General features: G+C 41.0%; 2 protein-coding genes across 2 annotated transcripts in view; one reads left to right on the plus strand and one right to left on the minus strand.

Moving 5' to 3' along the window:
* The first annotated feature begins 5,460 nt into the window (after positions 1 to 5,460).
* Positions 5,461 to 21,962, plus strand: TECTB (tectorin beta). The gene is made up of 9 exons (XM_044431417.1): positions 5,461 to 5,536; positions 7,939 to 8,129; positions 10,158 to 10,300; positions 10,404 to 10,476; positions 17,358 to 17,461; positions 17,543 to 17,626; positions 18,143 to 18,305; positions 19,787 to 19,860; positions 21,923 to 21,962. The coding sequence occupies exons 1-9, from the start codon at positions 5,461 to 5,463 to the stop codon at positions 21,960 to 21,962; spliced, it is 948 nt and encodes a 315-aa protein (XP_044287352.1).
* Positions 21,963 to 24,000: 2,038 nt separating this feature from the next.
* LOC123024096 (guanylate cyclase 2G-like) overlaps positions 24,001 to 24,903 on the minus strand; it is a 51,975-nt gene continuing 51,072 nt past the window's right edge. The window contains exon 23 of the mRNA XM_044431434.1: positions 24,001 to 24,698. Within this exon, the coding sequence (XP_044287369.1) occupies positions 24,654 to 24,698 (45 nt within the window). The 3' untranslated portion in view covers positions 24,001 to 24,653. The remainder of the gene's footprint in view (positions 24,699 to 24,903) is intronic.

Raw genomic sequence — 24,903 nt, forward strand, 5'->3', positions numbered from 1 at the left:
GCATGGGTGCGGTTTGGTGAAGGTGTGATGTGTTACTGCCAGCGTCTTTACTATCAGTCAAATGGATCATGCAGAAGCAGGGCCAGGAAACCTGTTGCCCTCCAGATGCTGTGGAGCTACACCTCCCATAGCTTATGAACATTGGAATCCACCAACAGATTCCCTGCCTAAATGCTAGAGCTTCTCCTTGCCATTAGGTAGAAATGACTGAGAGCGCCTTTTTTCCTCTTAAGGGGTGATTTTCTTGTTCTTTTTAAGAGTATTCCAAGGAAGGAGAACAGTAAGGAATTGGTTTTCCCTGACATCATGCGGATCATCCCTTGGAAAAGAAACAGCTTGATTCCTGGATGGTCTTTGCAATTCTTTATAAGCAGAGCAGGGATGGCCTACTATTTCAAAAGAGTTCCTCAGTATTTTAGAGTAGGGGTGGGGGTAAAGATGGAGGCAGGCGTGTGAATGTACATTGGCACAAGAAGCCGTTCTGAAACATTTCTGCCCCACAGTTGATGACACTTATGCTTTATACACATATTGCTTCATCATGAAATAACATGATTCCTTAATTCCTATTTGATGAGTGTAGCAAACAGGAGCACCCCTGCTAGCTCCATTATAAGCTACAGCTATCTGCACTGAAACTCCTGCTCTTAGGAGAGGAAAACAATTTAGTTGAGAAAAGCAGGAAAAAGGGATCCTTTGTGCCATTCATTATTCCAACAGATTTTCTCAGATTGGCTATCTGCCCTGGCATCAAAGCCCTGTATTTCTCTGCTGGATGTAGTCCCAGTAGCACTGGAAGGCTGCCAAGATATGGGGGCAGCAGTGGCCTTGAAGTACCTTTTCATTATTCTCATGAACAAGCATAATCTTTTGCCAGGGATTGCCATAGCTGGCCAAAGTGTCCCTTTTCTGTGGCTTTTGGGGACAAAAATGTGCTGTTTCTGTCCTATAGAAATGAAATGTGTAACTTTAACACAAAACATAACCAAACAGCCTTTAAAAGAGATGACCTAGGTGGGTGGACATGAATACCTCAAAGGCTGTCACAAAGAGGAAGGACAATATAGCTTCTCATTCATACCAGAGTGTAGGACATGGAATAATCAAGTGAAGCTGCAACAGCCCAGATAGCAGGACAGATAGCAGGACATGTTTCCTCACTGTCAGAGCAGTATGACAGTGGAACCAGCTGCCTAGAGAGGCGATGGGCTCTCCCACACTAGAGACATTCAAGGAAAAACTAGACAGTCATCTGAGTGGGATGGTGTGAAATGGTGACCTGCAACAGCAGAAAGCAGGTCCCAATGCCTTTCTTGGCCTCTTCTGACTCTGCTGTTTTATGATTCTATGATAACAATGCAAGATGATGCAAGATGTCCTGCTGCCAGAGGAAGGACAGGCACTGGCTTCCTCCACCCAACACCTCTGAGGCTCCCTGCCTGCTCAGTGCTCAGAGGAAGGATTGGATCAGATTCTCCAGAGTGACGTGCCAGCTTCTTTCCTACCGTGACATTTGCCCCAGAAGGACAGCAGTCAGTCATATTCTCTGGAATACCCACCTGCCCTGGTATGCTGTTCTGAGGAGTTCTCAAAGTGAGGCATTGGTGGTTGTGGACAGCAGGTGGCAGCAGGGAACCACTGACTTTCCTAATTCGCCTGATTTAGTGATGCATCCAGACCCATGGGAGCCCTAGTCCTGCTCAGATTCAGCCACTTGGCTCAAACAGATATGGCAGAGCCACACTGCCCAAGGCTGTGCCCTGAAACATCAGGACTTTGCTTTCAGATATGGGAAGCAATAAAGATAAAAGGAAATTGTGTTTTCTTACTGAGAGGCAACCTTACAATCAGTGCTATTTTTATACAAAGTAGCCACTAAACAAGGAGGGGAACTTAACTCTTTTTGGGGGACCCCACCTGTAAATGAAACTCGTGCAGGAAACACCTTGTACCTAGTTGTCTGAAATCTGGCAAGCTCACTTTCCTCAGAAGGTGCAATTATGCCAGCAATTTAATAAGCACAAGATACTTCCAAACAAATAAATAAATGTATAGAAAGTTCCCTTTTCAAAGAAATGTCACAATTAAAAGTGGCTTGCACAACAGTCTTTGCCCCCATTTGCTTGAACTTTGTCAAGCGTCAGCTTCTCAGAGGGAGCTTCTGTTTCTGCCAACGACATTCAGTGGTGTGAAAAAATGGAAAGCTACAGGCATTAATTGTCATGAATGGAGCAGAGGCAGTTAGAGGACTAGAGTTCTAAAGCATGTCTTTGGTGCCCATCTGCTCCACCAGCCTGCTGTCTATGAGCACTTGTCTAAATCAGAGTACAGGGACCCCGATGACCTCTGCTGCATCTGATCCCTTGGATTCGCTGGCTTTTTGCCCACTTGTACGCCACCTCCTGCTCTCCTCCATTTTCGACTCTTTCTGACTGACGTTAAGGTTTTTGTGCCTTCCCCACAAAATCAGTATTTCCCTCTCCTGTCCATACCTCCTTTTCTTAACAAATAGGGACGCTTTACACACACACACGTGCACCTGCAATGGGGAGACATGAAATATTGGATCTTCTGAAGCATAGTTCTGACTCAGACCGAATGCACAGCAGGCACCCTCTGAACGCATCTGTGCAAAACTCACTTCCTTGCCAAAGCCCCAAAGCAGAAGTCAGTCTGAATCTTACCTCTTGTGCACATGACCAGTAACCAGAATCACCCTTCAGGTACATCTGGAATAAGTGGGAAAGATTCAGATTTTAGATTCCTTCGGGCAACCTGGTACAACCTGATCTCCGCCACTTAATGAATGAAATAATAAAGGTTCGTGGTGGATGAGAACTGAAGAACCGCTAAGCAGTTGTAAAAAACATGTGATGTGAAACCTGGGAATAAGCCATCATCTGTACTCTTGTATTCTGTAAAGAGTTGTGCATATGGATGGCACTCAATAAATAAGTAATCCAACGACTCCCTAGTGGAAATGGTTTGAAACAACCTCTACTTGACACCTGCTGCACAAGGTAAGTTTAACAAGTGGATCCACATTGCAGTTGCTCCTGCGACAACTGCAAGTTAGAGCAGCTGTTGTATAACGTGTTATTGTAGAACGTGTTAGTTACCCCACTATATAAAGAGAACTTCAAGACAGCTAGAAAAAACAAATGCTATGACATCACTGGAACACGATATGATACTTTGTTGCTATGCTGGCCCAGGTGGCTTGTGAGAACATAGTTATAAAGAGCTATCCATTATTTTGTTGCCCTAATCTGTAACATGAATTGTGATATCACACAAAAATGCCACAATAGTATTTTCATTCTGCACACAGACAAGACCGCCATTTTGCATGAAAGTCAAATGATAACACAATTCTCTGAGAAGCAGAAGACAGGACAAGGAGAAACTGAAAAGCTATTTTTCAAAAGCTTTTTAAGGCTAGGATCACAAGAAGCCATTTATTCTCTTTTTGAAGAGATCCTTATAGATACTCTCATAGTTAAGGTTTTGCAATCTGCTTAATCTAAAGAGGGTTCTCTTGAGGACTGCAATTAGCCTTTGCAGTATAATTTGCTATTTAATGAATGCACTTTTTATTTGCAATTACTTAGAGAAATACAAACCTCCCCTGGGTCCTCACCTATTATTATACAGATATCAAATGTCGTTTCACCTAAGTACATTTTGTTGTGTTCTTGCTTCTTATGCAAATAAAAACATCTCCAGACAATTGTGCACAGTAGCAGAAATTGTACTGGGGTCACTCTGATTAGTAGCTTTCAACTAAGAGAGGTATTGTGTATATAAATTCTACTCACTTATAATGACACTTCCAAAAAATATTTTGTAGTTCTAAAATTATCCCTTAAAATGAGTTTTAATCTCCAAGAAATACCATCTATTATTGTGAATTAAAACATACTGAGTCAGGTTATCCTAGAAGAGATTTTAGGAGCCCCATGAAAGGAAAAATGGTTAGGTTTGCTGGAAAGATTAGAAGAATCTCAGATTTTGTTTACAATTTTAGACATTATGGTTGCAGACATTTTGCCAGCCAACCTGTTCACCAGTCTGAAAAGAGTTCCCATTTAAATGGCGTTCAGAAATGTCACAAATTCAGGCCTCAACATATTCCAAGGCCCTCCTATTAAAATGATGAAAGAAATTTGTGCTAACCACAAAAAATCTGAATCCTGTTTAAACATTAATAAGGGAAATTATGCACATACTTATAACAATTGTGCGTATGCTTCAGCTTTGGAAAAATAAAGCTGAAACTATACACTTGGACTAGAAAAAGGAACTATCCAGTCAGTTATGCATCCAACCCCCTTTCCCTGCATGGGATAATTAAGGCTGGATATGCAGAAGCTCCTTTTACAAGATGGCCTATATAAAGTAACGATAATAGCCTCTGGTTCTATTTGAAAAGGGTTCTTGGAGAAAGCAGATACACACTTTTTCATTCTGAATAGGAGAATGAATGCCGTGATCTGCAGCCTTGTTCCTGTGCTGTATGTATGATGCGCTTTAAAAAATCTTCTTGAACTTCAGTGCATGATTTAAATAGGAATATATAACCAATGAAATATACATTCAGAAATACATTTTTTAACAAAAAGAATTATTATATAGACTGAAAACCTTTGATGCATATAAGCAGCATTACTAAAATATAAAATGATAATGTTAAAAGTAAGATTTACTATGCCATGAATGGTTTGTATGAAATCACTGATCTAAAACTTCCAGTATGAAATTAATAGTGTTATACCTAGTATCTTGTGAGTGGTTCTTTAACAAGAGACCTGATGATTCATGTGAATGCTACAGCTGTTAATTTTTAAATTATAAATGTTATTTTCAAGATTAATACTCACTCTGGTATAAAGAATATATTGATACAAGATTTTTTAAAACAAATATAATTTAGTTAACTATTGAAATTGCAATTTGATTCAATGAATGAACAAGATATTTATAATCATGATTTTCTTCCTCCTTCCAACCAGTTCTGTTCCCTTTCCAACCTGTAACCATTTCCTAAACTTCCTTAGAACCCCTCTTCTTCCCACCACAGCTCTTACATTTCTGTTCCTTCTACACCTTTTTAATCTCATTTACTACTTATTCTTAAAAAAATCTGCAAGATGGTTTTTATGAAGTAAAGCTTTTTGTTCCACTTATGATACAGATTTGTTCTTAGACAAAAGTGAAGAAAGTTGAAAATAAAAATTAATTAATTCCATTGTGTATTTGGAACTAGGCTTAAAAGGTATACTTAACAATGCTTAACTTCATTATGAGTGGAAGACTCCGCGCATCATTTTTTGCTGGCTATTTTCAGGCACCTTAAACAGGTTTGATGCAACAAAGTCTGCGAATCCTTCTCAAGCTTTGGCAACATTTTGAAGAAAACAAAGTAGTATTTCCATTAGTATTTATATATCCTTGGGAGAAATGATGATGGTGGCATTTCTTCTCTGGATTATCTTAGCTAGAGGCATTGCAGTCCCTTGCAACCCAAATAAAGCAGGTAAAATAATTTCATTTTAATAAACTTTTTCTATTTTCAATTAATATGAAATTGCAGTAAAATAACCTTCAAAGTACCTCATATTATTTAGCAAGAAAACATAGGTCTTGTGTAGAAATATTCAACACACATTGTTTATGAAACTATGCATGTGGAATCTTAACTATAGAAGATTTTTACAAAGCACCTCTAGACAACCAGAGATATTGAAAAATATAAATGGATGTTACTTCAACGGAGACATGAACTAGTTCAAGTTCAGCTGATTTTACATTCTTAATTCTTTCTTACCAAAATCAGTGGATTTCTCATGCCTCAGGAGTGCTTGACTTTCCATAGTCTCAGTCTATAGTTTGCAGGAGGAGGTGATGGTGAATTTGATGGTGATAATGATTTAGCATCCAATGCACAGAGAGTACTGTTTCTTTTCCCTTTGAAGTGTCACTGTGAAACAGGAAATATTGTTCCATATTTTACATAATGGAATTAAGTCTGCGAAACTGATTAGCCCAAGTCCTGCCAGTGAGCTCAAGATCAAACAGACATAATAAGGAGCCTTGTGACACCTTAAAAGTTTTTGTAGCACAAACTTTTATGAGAAACAGTCTAGATCATAAAATACCAGAGGAAATTGTCAGTTAAGGTCTCCCGAATCTGAAACATCTCCTCTGTCCATGTTGATTGTCAGAGTATGACTAAGGAAGATTGCTGTTATGTTAAGGTTCCCTTGGATTTTTCCTCAGATTTGGCTCACTCCCCATTAGACTTCTCACCAAGAGGCTACTTTCACCAAAGGTTGAATCATGGCATCTAGGTTTGGATCCAGATACTTGAACCTACAGGCCAACAAGAAGATCAATTAATGTATCGATTGTTTTTGGCTTCATTGGAAATATAATGTGGAGATTATAGGAAATACTGGAACCTCCGCTGCTCAGCAGCATTTGACATATATTACAATATGTGTAAAATTATGACTGACCAGTAATGATAATGAGTTTAGATCCAATTAGTTTAGATCTAATTACCATTTTGCCAGAGAAAGGAATGGTTAGAGTTGCTGATTTTACTAGTTTTATTCAGACTTTGTACATCAGACAATTGCTAATCATGGGAAAGAGGGAACAGGTCCATGCATGGGGGCCCACTGTGTCCTTCATGTTTCCTTTCTAGGCTTCCCCCATTTAGAGAAAGTTCTGAAGTCTGTTCCAATAGCATAGACTTCCCATATGGTTTCAAACCCTGCATGAAGGTCCCTTTCATAATTTAGCAGTTACATGATACATAAAACAAAATTGCACTGTTTAAACACTGGTTTGAAATATGGTTAGTGAGAAGTCATACAGGTATTGCCTTCTATTTGAATACACAGATACATTTGTATTTGGTGGAATGTGTGTGTGTGTGTGTGTGTGTGTGTGTGTGGAAGGGGAGAAGCAGGGAAATGATTTCAAAAGGCAGAATGCATTGTATCACATGTTTCATTACCCTTTTTTCAGATGATGCTTGCATTACATATCATTTATCAATTTGACTGACATGCTGTCTCTCCATTGAAATAATTATGTTAAAAATGATGCTATGGCCACCTTCCCACCAAAAATTGTTGCTCAAAAGCAGCTCAAGTTCTACCTTAAAAAACTGCAAAATAATAGGCTATGATGAAAGTCAGAACAAAAGAAAGAAGCTGGAAAGAGATCCTATTAATAGGAAACAGTTACTTTCCAAAAGGGCTCACTAGCTGAAAAGCTGAATACATTTTGAAAGCACTCTTGTATTTTTGCAGAAAGCTTCCATATATGCAAATATATGCATAGCATTTGTACTCCTGCAGATGTTCTAAAGGACCTGTAGTTGCGGCCTGCTGCCCTTCCCCAAACCATCTGCTGAATTCAATCTGAACACTGCTGTGGTATTAATTGCAGTATCCTACAGCATCCTATACTGGGGTTTGTTGTCACTCAAACTCAGCAGAATTCAGCCCTAGAACTTAGACTTTTGGAAATGAGGCTAAACCACCACATATGAAATATTGACTGGGTTCCCAGGATACTCCACACTTCTCATGGCTTATTTAAGCCATAACAAGCTGCAGTACCCCCACACACCATCCTCAATATTCAGGTGCCATCCCAATTATTCTAATTCTGACTGTGGGTTGTGTGTCACGCAAACCCAACCAGCAGCTTTCACAATGGCTAATGAACTCTCACATAATCCAACTTCTCCAACAAACTTCCCCCAACACTATAATCCATGGTGAGGCACTGAATGTTCAGGCTGGCACTGGTCTGACTCTAGAGATCATCTAAACATCCTCAATGGCAAGAGATGGGAGGTGCATTTCTTAGTCATATAATCAGAACTATGCTGTAGCTGTCCATTCTTTCTTTTACTTCTAGATGTAATTTTGGTGTATTGTTATCCTAAAACCATAATTGCAAAAATTCCTGAATGTCCTTATGGATGGGAAGTTAATCAACTGGCTCTCGGCGGGATTTGCTACAATGGAGTTCATGATTCGGGGTATTACCAGTTTACAATTCCAGATTTGTCACCAAAAAATAAATCTTACTGTGGAACTCAATCAGAAGTAAGTGAACAGAATATAAACATTTTTTTCTCTAGGTTTTATGATAATCATGTATAATATATGTCTGAACCAAAATGGCTTAGCATCTTCCATAAGTCTGTATCACACTTTAAGTTGAAAAACCATGGCCCCACCACTTTTTATAATTTAGTAACTTTTCAATATTGCTTCATTGGCATTTAAGTTAGAGATCGAATATACATCACTGGGGCAGTACAGCCCTATTCTGACCTGAAAGTGCAGCCAGGAGTGCTTCCCTAACATAAATAGGCTTGCAGCTTTCTTTGGGTATGTTTGTCCTTGACTCAGTCAGTGGGTTGCAGGAGCATCCTAACAAAGGTCTACTTCTTTCGGGGTAAAGGAGTGTTTTGCTTTTGAGAGCCAGCCAACCTACATGCTCCTTTATCTCAATTCTAAGAACATATTACTGGTTGTGTAAAGGCTACACAAACCTAATCACTCCATACTTAGTCAGCAAACCTATTATAATGAATAGCTCTCTGGTAAAATGTTTGTTCAGCTTTACAAGTTCTGTACCTACTTCACCATACAGTGTTGGATCCAGATTTATGTGGTTTCAGATGCACTAACAGAAGTGAAGTTCCCCAGCTCCTCCTTCACATGGAAGCCCCTCTGGTGCCCAGCTAAACAGTAGGTCAGGAAGAGGCCCTGCTAAAGGGGTGAGCTGCAGGTTGGGGGACAGGAGATGCCCATGAATTGGTGGAAACATACAGAGCCTTTCATCAATAGATCCAGCTCAAGGTTGTAAGGGGGGCAGCTATACACACTTAGACATTCTATACCATTGGAAAAGATGCACACAAGTAGAGGTCCCAGGTATGTGGAATGCTTACACATGCAAAGGAAAATAGGCACCCCCATTGCAGGTATTTTACTGAAAGCATGTATGTCAAGAGAATGGGATCAAGCATACAGTTTTGCTCCTCCTTATACCTTTGCAGAAGACCTAAACAGGGTTTGGGGGTATATTTTCATATTTTATACATCTCTTCATCTACACAGCTGATAGGTACTGAGGCTTTAAAAAATCCACTATGCTTCACAAGTATTTTATAGTTGCTGAGTGAGTCTAGATCACAATGATGATATTTAATATCACTAATTTATTTAATGCACAGGCAACTCAGTCCCATGGCCCTTGCCTTCTCTACCTGGCAGTGGCACAGGCTGGGCCTAAAGAGAAACTGTAATCCAGTGGGAAACATGGACAGTGGTGAGCAGGAGTGGGTCCAGGCCAGAGCAGCCTGTGGAAAGAATCTGGCCCAGGGACCTCCAGAACCTGGAGTGCATATTAGACCAGAGATCCTCTTTGCATGTGGACATTTCTTGCATCATACACCGAAAATAGCATGTGAGATAAACACTGCATATAGTGGTCCACATAAGCAGGTGCTTAGTTTGCACATTTCTTCCCCCGAAGCAGAAGGCAGCACATGCTCAACGCTCCACCATTCAAAGAGGATCCTAAGCCCAGTAAGGCTATGAACCAGCCCAAACACATAATATTTTGAGCAAAACTAGGAAATTGTGGAAGTTATAGGACTTTTTCTCTCTAAACATTCATAGGATTGTGCCCAGTTCAATTTGTGACAACCCAGATTCAGGCTAGATATCAGGAAAAGTTTCCAAACTGTCAGAGCAATACAACAGTGCAACAAGTTGCCTAGAGAGGTGGTGGGCTCTCCCACAATAGAGACATTCAAGGCAAAACTGGACCGTTATTTGAATGGGATGGTGTAAATTGGTGTCCTGCAACAGTGGGGGGTTGGACCTGATGGCCTTTATGGCCCCTTCTGACTCTACCACTCCATGATTCTAAGATTATTGGACATGAACCTATGTCTAGTTCATCACATGGACCAGGTTGGGCATGTCTTGTTCCTTCAAGGTCATGTGCACAATCTACTGTCCATAAATTTGAGGAACTGAATCCTTCATATGAAAGCTTAAAACCCAAATTGGTTCTGCTGTGTAGAAACCTACCTCTCTGTCTTTCCACTGTTGCAGTTTAAAAGCCCCTTCTATCATTTCTATAACTTCATCGTCTCCAATGACAGTTCTGTGATTGTGAAGAACCAGCCCGTGAACTACTCCTTCACATGCACGTACCATGCAAACTATCTGGTGAACCATGCTGCCTTTGACCAAAGGTAACTCTGCCTCCACCCATTGGAGCTTCATTGTCTAGCATACACCTCGCTCTGCTATCAATAGTGTATGATTCAGTCATGTGACTTTTTCTGCCTCTTTTAGGGTGGCAACGGTGCATGTGAAGAATGGCAGCTCCGGTTCCTTTGAAAGCCAATTGTCCCTCAACTTCTACTCTGTAAGTAGTGCGCACACAGAGATTTTCTTGTAGATTTCGCAGTGGTGAGATGGAAAAAAGCTGTCTGAAAACAGCCTGAAAATGTCCATGGGTGGCTGCCTTTATTTACCAAATGTAAAAGAAATTCCCATTGCCATTCCAGGGCCACTGGACAGTGCCTACATTGACATAGCATCTTTGAAGACCCAGTTACAAAGTCAGAATAGTTCTCTGATGTTGTAGCTGGGTTCCTAAGCTGACAGTTCCACCACCACCACCACCATGTATCTGGCACAGAAAGAACCACACCCTGTGATGGTGATTAAGGGGCAGTTCAGGCGGCAGGGAGGAAAAAAGACAGGCACTGCCATGCTACAAAGTATCATGGTGGTGCCTCAGCTTCCCTCCCTCAAGCTCTCAGGCATGACATTTAGGCAGCCAAAGTACAGGGCAGAACGAACCCAGAGGCTATTCTTTTCTCCTTCCAGCCAGCATTGATTGCATTCATAGGGTGGCAATAATTCATATAGGATTCCACTCTTAATATTCTACTCAATACATTGTACATTGTCAAAATGAAGGTGCTCTTACATTCTCAAATTTCTAATAGGTGCATAAAGGCTGGTGTATGTAATATTTCATCATTTGATAACTTACCCTTTGATAACTATCAGCCAATATTCTAAATAGTTTTCATTCAAAAGTATTGCATTGGATCAACTGTTCCAAAAGCACAGTTCTGCTGATGAGTACTCTTGGGGTTTGGCTCCCACTTTTCCATATAGTCCTCTGCCACCCTAAAAATCTACTGTAAATGGGACCTTCCAGAGAACACAAGAGGTGCCACAGGGGCTGGCAGAGATAAACAATGATAATCTTCTCTACTGTCTTCTGGATCCAAGAAAGGGGAACACCCATTTATAGAAGGGCACCTACATGTTGTGTTTGTGGTAGAATGTGGCAAAGCTCTGTACAATTTGTTGTGACAGCAGTTTCACTCACACAGGTCATCCCTAATGTTGCAGGCACTAACTGATGATTGGCATGTATGGATTCATTCCTCTGAAATGTTTGCACTGTAAGCTAAATATGAAATCTGGAACATGACAGATTTTAAGAGTTTCCTTTTATCAGACTCTCAGCACATGTTATGAGCATCTACCCTGCAGCATGACAACTGCTTTCATAAATAGGCACAATATTATAAAATAGTATAGTCACTCCATTGATCTGAATTATGGTAATTCAACATTTGTAGCGGGACAAATGAAAATGAATCTGGTACAGAGTCTCTTCCTTAATTCCCTGACAGTTTAACTGAAGTGAGTATTATTACTGTATAGCCACCCAACAATGTTTTATGCAGAGTACATCTTCTTCATATATTTTATTATCTTTATATACTTGCATTTTTAAAGAGTGATGCAATGCCGGTGTCACACTTCAGCATTCTGAATTACTGCTGTGCAAGAAGCCATTCCAAACTCCTGAAAGCCAGGGACAAAGGGCAGTGTGTACCTTTTCTTTTAGATCTCTACACATAGAGTACCTTTCATTCCCTCTGAAATTTACCTAGCAGTCCTCTGAATACAGAAAACACTTAATGTCCCCTTGGGATCTTGCTTCTGCTTTGTATTTGGCTTCTCATGTTTGTTCCGTAGCAGAAGTCTTTTAATGGAAAGTTCTACCTGCTTTCAGAATCTGGTACATGTCAGCACACGTAGCTTGATCACAGATCAACCCCAAATCTCTTTTCCCACCCCATCAAATTCCAGACAGAGAATGACCTAGATTTTACAACTTCATGAACAACTGCAGAAGCCAGACATCAAGATTCTCTTCTGGGGGGCGGTGGGGGGGGGGTCAGGAAACCAATGTTTTCCCATGACTCCACAGTAATTCGGTGTCACTGAAACTATGCTGCATCAGTGCTTCCATTGCTTGTTTCAATACCTCTCAATCAAAGGACTATTGGGAAAGAATCCAATATCCTTCACTGCAGATATGTGCAAGCCCATAGTACACAAAGTGAGTGATGGCAGCAGCAATTTTGCACCTTGCATTTCACCTAGACAGCCACTTTTGGCACTGGGGAGGGGAAGGAGGCATGGACACTGGGTCACCAATACAAATTGTATCTCATAGTGTGCTGCAGCTAGCATGCTGCATCATCCTTGATAAACAGGAGAGGCCTGGGCTGGCAGCCAGAAGGATGACTACATGAGGATGCTGGCTGCTATGGATTGTTTACAAAGAGGATTATGCACAAAGAAGATTATGCACAAAGAGAGGATGGTGTAGTGATGCAGGCAGGGACTCAGGTGATCTGGGTTCTAGTCGCCACTCAGCCCTGGAGCTCACTGGTGACTTTGGGCCAGACACAAAATCTAGGCCCAATCTATCTTCACAGGGGTGTTATCGTGAGGATAAGAGTGAGAGGAGGAGGAGAATTATGTTAGCCGCCTTGAGTTCCTTGGAAGGAAAAAAGGCAGGATATAAATATAAGCAATAAATCAATGGGGATTGCCATCAGCCCAGCTTCCTTCTCTCATGATTCCTTCAGCATGGCCCGTTGGCATCCAGCTGCAACATCTGAGAGGTGGACAGCATGGTTCTTTCCATGCCAGTCCTAAGGGGTGTGGAGCACGGGCTCAACTTTCAGAGTTCCAGTTCCGAGGTCACAGGACTTGGGAGCTGGAGCTCTGAATAATCCTGTGACACCCAAGACAATGTTGTGATCTGTTGTGAAGTGTTCATTCAACTTGCATCTGTGGCTTGGGGTTAGGGTTAGGGTCATGGTTACATAGTAATGGTAAGACCAACTAATTATGTAAAAAGATAACCAGTGAAATTAATGATAAGTGTAAAGGAAAGGAAATTTTGGGGGAGAGTGTTGGAGATTGATGTTTGTATTAAGGCTTTGATGAAGATCTGCAATTTAGTAGAAATCTCAGTGAATTTTAACTAAGCCCTTTAAAAATGTGACTGGATAATGATTACTGACTTACAATGATTTTTTTGTTTAGTTTTGTTTTTGGCACTTGATGTTCTGTGTAGCTTCTATCTGAGATCCCTTGGTGATTCTTCACTATATTTTCTACATTTTCTTTACTATTTCTATTTTTTCTTTTTATTTCTTAAAGAAAAAATATAAAAATTGTTTGTGGGTGGGGAGGAAATAAGATGTGGGTCTGAAGAAAAGACAGTTACATATTGCATAGCTGTTCATTCTGAGAATTATGCAAGCTTCTATAATTCTATAAAATTAATAAAGATATGCTCACCCATAAAAATGCTGAACATAGAGAACCATCAGGTGGAATGACTTAATTATTTCTGACTAGTGTTGGCCCTCCCATTAGGAAGAATGTTGGGTTCACCTCAGGCAGATGATTTGGACATTATGAAAGGAAAGCAGGATCTCACCCTCTTGCCCTTGAGCAGATGCCATTTGCCTCCAAACTTGCAGACTTGTGAGCACCCAGCAGAAGGCTTGAGGTGTGGCAGGGGTAGTTGCCACTGCACTGCACGCCCTGCATTTCATCCAGATGGCCACTTTCAGCCATTTTGATTTAGTGCTGTGGAAGCAGAAGGTAAGAGGCTCATGTGCCAATGGAATTGGCACAACTCCACAGGCTCAGGCTGCTCTTCTCACCGCTCCAACCGGTCTACCCTTTTCACTCCTCCAAGGCCAGTTGTGATTTGGGATAGGTCACTCCCTTCTGCACCAGCTGAAACCAAGCGCCAAGGTCCACAATTTTATGATCTTCCAGATGATTGTATTTATTTATTTATTTATTTATTTATTTATTTATTTATTTAAACAACTTATATGCCGCCCCATCGCATGAGCCTTGGGGCAGCTTACAATAATTAAAATTGCATATAAAATACAAAAAAATCATACATAAATAAATACAAAAGATAAAATAAAATAAAATAATAAAATAAAATAAAATAAAATAAAATAGTGGATCCAGCCTGGTCAAATAAACCATTAACAATTAAAATAGCGTTTAAATAAAAAGGTCTTGACCTGGCGCCAAAAAACAAATAACGACGGCAGCAGGTGGACCTCTCTGGGGAGTGCATTCCATAGGTTGGGCGCCACCACAGAGAAAGCACTCCTCCGAGTACTCACCCTCCGAATGTCCTTCATGGAGGGTTCCCGGAGGAGGGCCTCTGCTGCCGATCTCAGGGGGTGGGAGGTCATATATGGACGTAGGTGCTTCTTTAGGTAACCAGGGCCTAAGCCGTTCAGGGCTTTGTAGGTGATAACCAACACCTTGAATTGGGCCCAGACTTCAATGGGGAGCCAGTGGAGCTGATGGAGGACTGGGGGTTATATGCGAACAACACCCAGTCCCTGTCAGCAGCCTGGCAGCCCCATGTAGAGCATGTTACAGAAGTCTAATTGGGAAGTGACCAATGCATGTGTCACTGATGCCAGGCTGTCGTTCTCCAGGTAGGGATGCAGCTGATGGATCAGCCGAAGCTGAAGGAAAGCGCTCCTCGCCACCGCTGTCACTTGAGCTTCCAACGATAGCTCTGGGTCGAGGAGCACTCCCAAGCTGAGGACCCTGTCCTTAAGAGGGAGTGCAACCCCATTCAGGACAAGGTCAAAGTCCCCTATCCCAGAGCCCGATCCACCAACCAACAGGACCTCCGTCTTGTTTGGATTGAGCTTCAGTTTATTGGCCCTCATCCAGCCCATTACCTCAGCCAGGCACTGGTTCAGTACAGCCACTGCCTCACCTGGACTGGTAGAGCACAAGAGGTAGAGCTGGGTATCATCAGCGTACTGATGATTCCACAGCCCACACCTCCTAATGACCTCTCCCAGCGGCTTCATGTAGATGTTAAATAGCATGGGGGACAAGATGGAACCCTGCGGTACTCCATGGCATAGCTGCCATGGCGCAGAGCTATAGTCCCCCAACACCACCTTCTAGAATCGGCCATTGAGATAGGAGTGGAACCACTGCAAAGTAGTGCCCCCAACTCCCAATCCCGCTAGCCTATCCAGAAGGATACCATGGTCGATGGTATCGAAAGCTGCTGAGAGGTCCAGGAGAACCAACAGGGACACACTCCCCGTCTTTCTCCCTGAACAGGTCATCATACAGGGCGACCAAGGCAGATTCAGTACTATACCTGGGTGTGAAGCCGGACTGAAATGGGTCCAGATAATCAGTTTCCTCCAAGAGTGCTTGGAGTTGTTCCACCACCACCCACTCTAACACCTTGCCCAGAAACGGGATGTTGGCCACCGGTCTATAATTGGTGGCCACTTCTGGATCCAGGGACAGGCTGGACTACTGACTCTTTTAAAGGGGCAGGTACCTGGCCATCCCTTAGAGAGGCATTGACAACCTCCAGGATCCAGGGCCCTATCCCGTCCTAGGCTGTCTTGAGTAGCCAAGATGGGCAAGGGTCCAATAAGCAGGTGGTGGAATGTACTTGTCCAAGCACCTTGTCCACATCATCAGGCCGCAATAACTGAAATTCATCCATCAATTGTGGACCAGACGGCAACATTGGTCCCTCCCCTGAAGGCTCTGAGTCACTAGTGGAGTCCAGCTCGTGACGAATCTGAGCAAATTTCTCCCAGAAATGCTTGGCAAAGTCGTCACAGCAGGCTATCGAGGGTGGTACCAGGTCTTTCTTAGGACCTGGGTGAACCAGCCCTTGTACCACCTGAAAAAGCTCTGCCGTACAGCATTGTGAGGAGTCAATGGACACGGAGAAAAATTTCTTTTTCGCCGCCCTCACCGCCACAGCATAGGCCCGATAATGGGCTCTTAAGTGTGTTCGGTCAGATTCATCCCATGATTTCTTCCACCTACGCTCTAGCCGTCTCCCAACCCTCTTCATCGTCCGTAATTCAGGTGTGTACCAAGGGGATGAATGGACTCTGCCCGGTGGGAGAGGATGCTTAGGAGCGATTGTGTCAATAGCCCTGGTCATTTCCCCATTCCACAGTTCGACCAGAGCTTCGACAGGAGCACCAGCCTTGTCAACCGGAAAGTCCCCCAGGGCCTTCAGGAAACCATCCGGATCCACCTGGCTCCAGGGGCAGACCAGCACAATGGGATCCGCACCCTTACAGATGAAAAGGCCACTCTCGAGCTTAAACCTCACGAGGAAGTGATCTGACCATGACAGGGGAGTCAGACCTAAATTCCTCACCCTCAGATCACCCTCTTCCTGTCCCGTCGAGAAAACCAGGTCCAGAGTGTGTCCACGTTCATGGGTTGGGCCAGTAACATGTTGAGACAGCCCCATGGCCATCATGGAGGCCATGAAGTCCTGAGCCACCCCGGTCAGATCCGTCTCGGCATGGAGATTGAAGTCCCCCAGGACCAACATCCTGGGGGTCTTCAACACTAGGTCTGAGACGATCTCCATCAGCTCAGGCAGGGAGACTGTTGGGCAGAAGGGTGCACGGTACACCAGCAGAATCCCCAATCTGTCTCAGTCACCCAACACCAAGTAGAGGCACTCTAGACCCAGTCTCGAGAGAACAGAAAGTCCCGTGAGGGAGATGGAAGCTTGGTAAACCAAAGTGACCCCCCTCACCTCAAGACGTGGTCGGTGCTCGACCAGATACCCAGGCGGGCACAGTTGCAAGAGGGACACATCCCCCTCCTCACCCGCCCAGGTCTCGGTTATGCAGGCCAGGTCGGCCCACTCATCCACAATCAAGTCATGGATGAGGGATGACTTATTATGAGGTCAGATGGTCATAGAATTGTGCCCTAAATAATCACTTGACTGGCCTTGAATGTGAGTTACCCTGTTTGGGTGTGAGGGCCCTGTATGTTGTTCCAACTTAGTTAGAAAAATGTTTTGGGCTGGATCTGTGCAACTTTATTAACCAATTGCAACATTTTCTATCTTAGAATGCCAAGTTTTCAAGCAAGAAGGAAGCCCCCTTCACAGTTGAAACTTCAGAAATTGGTTCTGATGTATTTGCTGGAGTAGAAGCAAAGGGTTTAAGTAGCAGGTATGACTTTTACATGTATCAATCCTCGTGGACAATTGTCACAGAAAACCTCACTCTTGACCACTGCTCTGTCTCTCCCAGATTTAAAGTAGTGCTGACCAACTGTTGGGCAACTCCCTCATCAGAATATTTCTATCAAATTCAGTGGCCTCTGATCTCGAAGGGGTAGGTAACTTTGTGAATGTCTGTCGATGAGTATTATTCATAGGAGATGGAACCCCAATGGACATGCATATCTTCAAATGCACAGGCTGCCTGGAAATGAATCACAGCATCTTTTGGCTGAATGTATTGTCACCCAAAGAACTGTTCTAATATTAATATTAGAGTATACTGACATGAACGCAATATCTGCATATGTGACTGGTTTTTGAGTGTGCTGTGGTTTGAGAAAGTGTTACGCCAGCACCACAAGACAGTTAATTGTGGTTTTTTAGACTCCACAACATTGCTGATTTCATCAGGCAGAAAGTCAGAGCAGGATATTTCACACTGTTCATTTTATGCTATCTCTCATTAAAAAACTAAATCTGTCATTCAGATTTAAGTTGTGCACCATAGGTCTGCTCTTGGAAACCTACAGCAGCCAGGATGAATGTAATTGTAGTTCTAGAAAGAGCAAAAGAGGGAATGACTTCTGCTTCTTCTCATTCTAATACTTCCACTTATCACATTGCTCAGGTGTGCAACAGACAATTCTATCTTGGTACATGAAAATGGCAAAGATAGCCGAGCCACCTTCCAGTTTAATGCATTCCGGTTCCAGAATATCCCCAAGCTTTCCAAGGTGTGGCTGCACTGTGAGACCCATGTCTGCGACAGTGAGAAGTTCTCATGCCCTGTGGTAAGTTCTTTGTATAGCAATAAACAATTAAGCAAGACTGCAAATATTGGATTCATATTCCTGAGGGCCAATTAAAATGCATATATGGAGATTGGATCAATAATAAACAGCTTTATTTGATGGTATTCCTCATTTTTTTCTATGATTTGTATCTAAAGGGATCTAAATCCTATAGGTGGCTGGACAGACTGAAACACTCTGGCCAGGCACAAGTACAGATAGGGAGGGATTCCATGGGCTGGTCATTCTTCCCACCTAATCAATTTCTTAGGAGTCTGTAATTGTGTATGTGCTGTCCTGATTTCTTAGAACAGGAAGGGGGATCTGGTGACCTTTCAAATGTCACAGCAAGTGGTGATGGATGGTAGGAGTGGCATTCCAACAATCTGGAAGGCCACATTTTCCCCACCTCTGTCTTAAGGGAAGGATAAGAGAAAAATAAAGAAATGGAAAGCAGAAAAATATGGTTTTGGTCACTAGTGGGAGCAAGAGGAATGCATGCAGCTATGCTACACTGTGTGCAGAAATAATTGATCAAATGTGTCTGAATTCGATAGTAGGCTGAGGCATAAAATTTCTACATGGAAGGTTATTATAATAGCTGTATATGCACATTTCTGCTCTATACGCCCATTGTGACCCTCAGCAATGGAGAACATGTATCCTTCTGGGATATGCTGGCTGGAGCTGATGGGAGTTGCAGTCAAACATCTGGAAGGCCCCCTGTTCTCACTCTTCAAGTATAGCTATCTAGCTGTAATTTATGAGCACATGTATATCACTTCAGGGCCACTGAAGCACCTGTTTTTCCTTGATTCTAAAAGATATATGATGCTAGTGATAGATAAAACATGTATGTTTGATATGTGATGTGTTGAGAGGCTTAAAATTGGTTTTAAAGCCTACTTGAGTGAACCAATAATGAAAATCAAAATCTTGCCTAGTGCGAACACTGCTGAGTAAACTGTTGGTGAACTGATAGGTGGAAACATGTTTTTGCATTAGAAGCATGGGAGAATTTGGAGCTGGAAACTTGTTAATGAATAACAATGGAAAATGGATCCTTTTCCTATCACAATGCATAAACCTCCGTGTGTCTAAACCCTGCTTTGAAGATATATCCTTTGCTCTTCTGCTCCAAAAAAGAAATATCAGCATACACCCTTAGCATTTTTAGATTTAGACTGCAAGTTCTACATGTATAACTGGCAGTAAGTTTCATGGAAGATAGCGGGACTTACTCGTACATCTGATTAAATACACTTAAGATGTTAGGATCCTATTTTTCTCCCACTCAGTAGTTTCCCCAGACTCATACAGAGTCTATTAACTGAAAAAGGTAAATGTGAGAAAGTTTCCATTTTTATGGTAGTCCTATAGGAAAAAATAGTCAGCATATGTTCCCTTTGTATGGCTAAAACAATGTGTACCATTCGGCTTAACATTATTCTCAAGCAAACTATTTTCATTACTACTTTAAGACATGTGCAAAACGGAAACAACGAATTGAACAAAGAACTGGTGTTTTGATGGCTGAACTCACTGTGAACAGTAAGTAGATAAGATTTCTATTTAAGATCAGGGGTATTCCATTGCAAAACAGTTTCAATTCATGGGAGAAGGGGATGAAGCAACACTATATTAATACAGTGGTGCCCCATAGTTTGAATGACTAATTTTGAATGATTCAGAGTTCGAATGGCCTCCTGAAACAAATTAAATTGGAAGTATGAGGCACCACTGTACTTTCTTGATTCCAAGATAGAATAATTAATTAGCCTGTTTTATAGAGATGTTGCAGTAATCTGCCGTGGCCCACCTGGCACCAAATTTGCCATTGTTTGGTATCAGACCTTTAAAGACCTCCCTGGTCATTCATGGCTTGACACAATTAGCCAGGTGTCTTTTACTTTTGACCTGGTCTTTTTAGTTATCTCTTTTTAAATTGTCTTTTTGATTGTCTTTTTTTGCTTAAATGTTTTATGCTATTTTAAATAACATTAATTCATGATAAGTTTTTATCTATTTTATTGTTGTAAACCACCCAGATAGCTTCAGCTATGGGCAGTATAGGAATGATAATAATCATCATCATCATCTCCATCACCATCACCCTCATCATCTGTTAGGTTTAATGTCTGATACAGATGTCATCTCACTTATATGAACAAATATTCTAAATCTTTCTGATGTCTATTTTTAGCTAGTGCTGGAGGAGAACAGTGAATGGGAGATCAGAATGTTAATCCATTGTGAGTTGGGCTCAGTACCTTTGCAGAATGAGTCCCAGTCACCATGAAAATCCTCCCTACCAGCACTTGCTGTACAATTCCTGCTTTCTAACCAAATTATACTGATTTGTGAAAGGATAACCACTGACTGGGAGGGCTTGTGATATAGCAGGAGCTTCATGTGGCCTGCTCATAGCTGGAATGATGCTCCCGATGCTCAGGTAGTCCCCCATCTGGCCACTGTTCTAATGCTATTGAGGTTAGATTCCATTCAAGGTTAGCTCAAAACTGAGGAACCAATTGACAGAATAGGACCTATTAGAATAACCCAGCATTAAACACTTGAAGATCCAAATGGAATCCAAATATTAGAGATACTTCAGGGGATGATAGAGGCAGCCCTGTCAAGGTCCTTGTTGCAAACTGGAATAGACAGCTGATGAGAGCAACTGACAGAGTTAAATAGCATTTTCAGATGGCTTTCAAAAAATTCATTGAGACTTGAGGTCAGTTGAGCTGGGTACTTCTCTCTGCTTATTTGGATATTTGACTTGTTCAAAATTTTATTGGTTTTATTAAATAGCAGACTTTGATAATTTTAATAATAGCAGTAAACCACTTCAACTATATACTGTTTTGAATAGAATATACTGTGTTTCCCTGAAAATAAGACAGGGAAAGCCATAAGTTTCTTGCCCCAAGACTCTTCCACAATTCCTTTCTTGTACTTGATGGAATAGCTTTTCTTTTGCACTCATCTTGTCTAGGAGTCAAAATATTATATCCTTTAAATCTACCATTAAATCAAGTGTTAATTGAAGACTTATGAGACAGGAATGGCAACACACAAGTGCATTAAGTACATCCGTTACAACACACAAATATTGAATTATGAAACACGTCCATTCATTGTCAAGTGCACACATGCGTTGTGTCTGTACTCCGACTGGTCATTTGGCAATAATGTTTACATAGGCGTTTCCCTCTTGTTCAAAGTGCCCACTTGGGTATTTACAAATTTATTTTAAATATTAATGTCAACAATATTAGATATATTAATATATATTAATATTACTATTTTGTAATTGAATATATCCATTGGGTGTTGCAACGGACATACTAAATGTGTCTGTCTGGCTGACAATCTTAACCGGGGTTTATTTTTGGGGGTAGCGCTTATATTACAAACATCCTGAAAAATCATGCTAGGGCTTATTTTACATTTAGGTCTTATTTTCAGGGAAATATGGTATATGAAATCAAGCCATTCAGCTTTTCTGAAAAAAACACAGTATTATTTCTGGCCTGTTAACAGTAAATCTTATTATTTTTCCTTATCTTAAAATATCTCCTGAAAATATATCATTTCTTATTTCACACAGGTAGAGGGTTATCCAAACATTACAACTTTCCAGGTAAAACTTAAAAACATTAAACTTACTAAAGTGATTTTGCCAGCATCAATGAAAACAATATCTATCAAAATATAATAATTGAAATATGTCAGAATTCCTATAATTTTAAATTATGAATTTATTTATATCAAATTACAGCACAATCGTATGGCCTCCTGACATTGCCTAGGGTGCCATAGGATAGGTCAGAGTCACTTGGAAATGCCTTTTCTGCCTACTCTGGAGAAGGAACTTTCCATAGCAAACACAAGAGCAAGCTGTGACCTAGTAAAGTATTATCAGAATTTGGCTCCTAAATGAATGTGTTTTGTTCAAAAGCATCATGCTTCATGGTAAGCTGGTAGATACAAGGAAATTTCTTCAACAAGGTCTTTCTCCATTCACTTTGGATGCCCTGGAGGGTACAGTTATATACCAAGGGTTTCATTTTTCCCTGAATAAGCAATCATCTAAACATCTACTCTGCATTTAGAAACATGAAAATGTTTCTAAAAAGCACAAAACTGGACCCAGTTGTTGTACATAACCAGCTTCAGTCCAATAACTATCTCAGTGTATTGGCTGTTCTAACCTTACTGGATTATTCTACACTAGGCCAAGTTGGATTTTCATACAATGGGATTTCTTACACATGGAAATGAACCAACATTATTGCTATTGTGCTATTAAGACTTTCTGTGCCAAAAAGTGTATGGATACAAACAGGCTGACAAATCGGTTCCAGAAATATCTTTAGCTTGACCAGGGTTTCCATTCAGATTCTGCTGAGTTTCTTAAATAGTCACTTATTGGAAGTTGGTGATTTTTAGTGGATCTCAAAGCGTTAGCAATAGATTGGAATCTGCTGAGCCTTGGTAGTTCAGACTATGCCTTTCATACTCATTGTCCTTTTAGCAGGGGAAGCTCTGAAACTATATGGAATGCTCTACAAAAAGGTTAGGTAATTTGTTGCCCTTCAGATGCTTTGACTTGCAGCTCACACCTGGACTGATCCAGCAGAGACAATGGTGAGAGAGTTGTAGCCAAACCATTTAGAAGAACACAAATTGTCCATCTCTGTCCAAAACCATAAACAAAACCAACTAGATTCCAGGATCTCTAACTGGAGCAGTTTCACCATAGGATGGACTCAAATTCCCTACAGGATTCCCTATAGTAACTGTACTCAGCAGGATCCAATTAGTCTATTCAATTGAAAAAATGCATAATAAATTACTAGAGGGTCCTTTTAAAATAGTTTGAACTCAACAGTATATAGTAAAAGGCAATATAATAGAGATGATTCACTGCATAGACTTTTCACTTATAATCTTGCAAATTCTCTTTCCTTTGCAGTTATTCTTTACCATTTATTATTCTTGCTTGGAGCCTGGCCAGTTTTATTATAAAAAATGGTCCAACATCTACTGCTAGCAACTATCTTCATGGTACCCTACTGCTACACAGAGGCGCTTCTTTTACCTGTTGCATTATTTTACATAAAAATAAATAATATCTGGCTTATGTCTGTTTCCTTGAGAACTGAGAATGATTATGATTATGCCTACCACTTGAGCACTCATCCCTCTGTAAATCTCCAATGAAGTTGGTGTTCTTAGTAGTAGAGGGAAGAAAACTGTTACCTAAGAGCTGGAAGAAAACTGTTACCTAACATGCAATATGTTACCAACTGCTTGCCTGAAAACAAGCAGCAATCAGCTTACTTCTTGCCAGCATCAAGGAGCTAAATCATTCTCAAGATTCTGGAAGCCATCAAACCTTTAATGCAGCAGCAATTAGGTGGCTTAGTTTTCATAGGTGGTGGTGCTGGTTTTTTCTTAGAAGCACAGTCTGGGTGGGAAACCAGTCCCTAGAGTATTGTTCCTGACTCCTGGTTTTTTATTCTTAAGGGTGACATAAAATAATTGTTTGTGCGCGCGCGCGCGTGTGTGTGTGTGTGTGAGAGAGAGAGAGAGAGTAATAAAATAAATAGAGAAATAGCAACCTTCAGGATATAGTAATATGGTGACTTAGCACATGAAAAAATTACCAAACACAAATGATGGCGACATTGCTAAATCAAGTTATGTAAATTAGATCTCCGTCTCTGTTTGCCAGATCTGAGAAGCTCAGTGTGAAAGCAGCAACAGCATAACTGCTGAGTTGACAGTATGTGTTCCAACAGATGTGGCATTGCTTAGGTGTTGCAGGGTTAATGAGGAAGAAGACCCATGCTGGATAAGAACAAAAATTCATCTAGTCAAGCATTCTGCTCACACAGTGACCTGCAAGCAAGTCATGAGTGTGACAGCATCCCTATACAATCCCTTCCCCACCCCAATGTAAAGTGGTACCAACATTCTCTCTTCCTTTAAAACAATCTGAACTAAAACTAACATGTTCGATATCATCTTTCTTTCATGGTTGCCACCAGTTACCTATCTTACTTAATAATAAATGAGTCCAAAGTCAATTTACATTCTGTATTTTTCCATGCTCCTAATTACATAAATTCAAAAAAATGTGAATCTACAAATCTACATCTACAAATTCATATCAATAATGCATAACGCATTGAGTAACTTAAACATTTTTTCCAGTCTATCTGGTATTAAGGACCACAGATACATGATCTTACAGAAATAACCCTTTCTAGTACACCCATAAAATGCTTTGGACCTTGCACATTTACATCCTTCCATTGCTTTTCTGAGATATTTATATCAGATATTATCTGATATATTTTCCAATCTTGCCTTTAACCCTATCTCTTGCTTTTCTGGATCTGAAAGCATATTAAATAATTTTGATACCAATACATAGTTTTAGGAACCACAAGGAATTATTCATTGTTCAATTGTAGTTAAGTTTGTATAGATGATATTCTCTCTCTTTCAAAAGAAAAAAATCACATTCTTTTCAATCTTTTCTGCGTCAAAAATCTCAGTGCCCTTTAGCTCCATAAAATGATTC

This window comes from Varanus komodoensis, unplaced genomic scaffold (genome assembly GCF_004798865.1).
Source record: "Varanus komodoensis strain SLA01 unplaced genomic scaffold, ASM479886v1 scaffold1, whole genome shotgun sequence".
In the NCBI taxonomy this organism is placed as follows: Eukaryota; Metazoa; Chordata; class Lepidosauria; order Squamata; family Varanidae; genus Varanus; species Varanus komodoensis.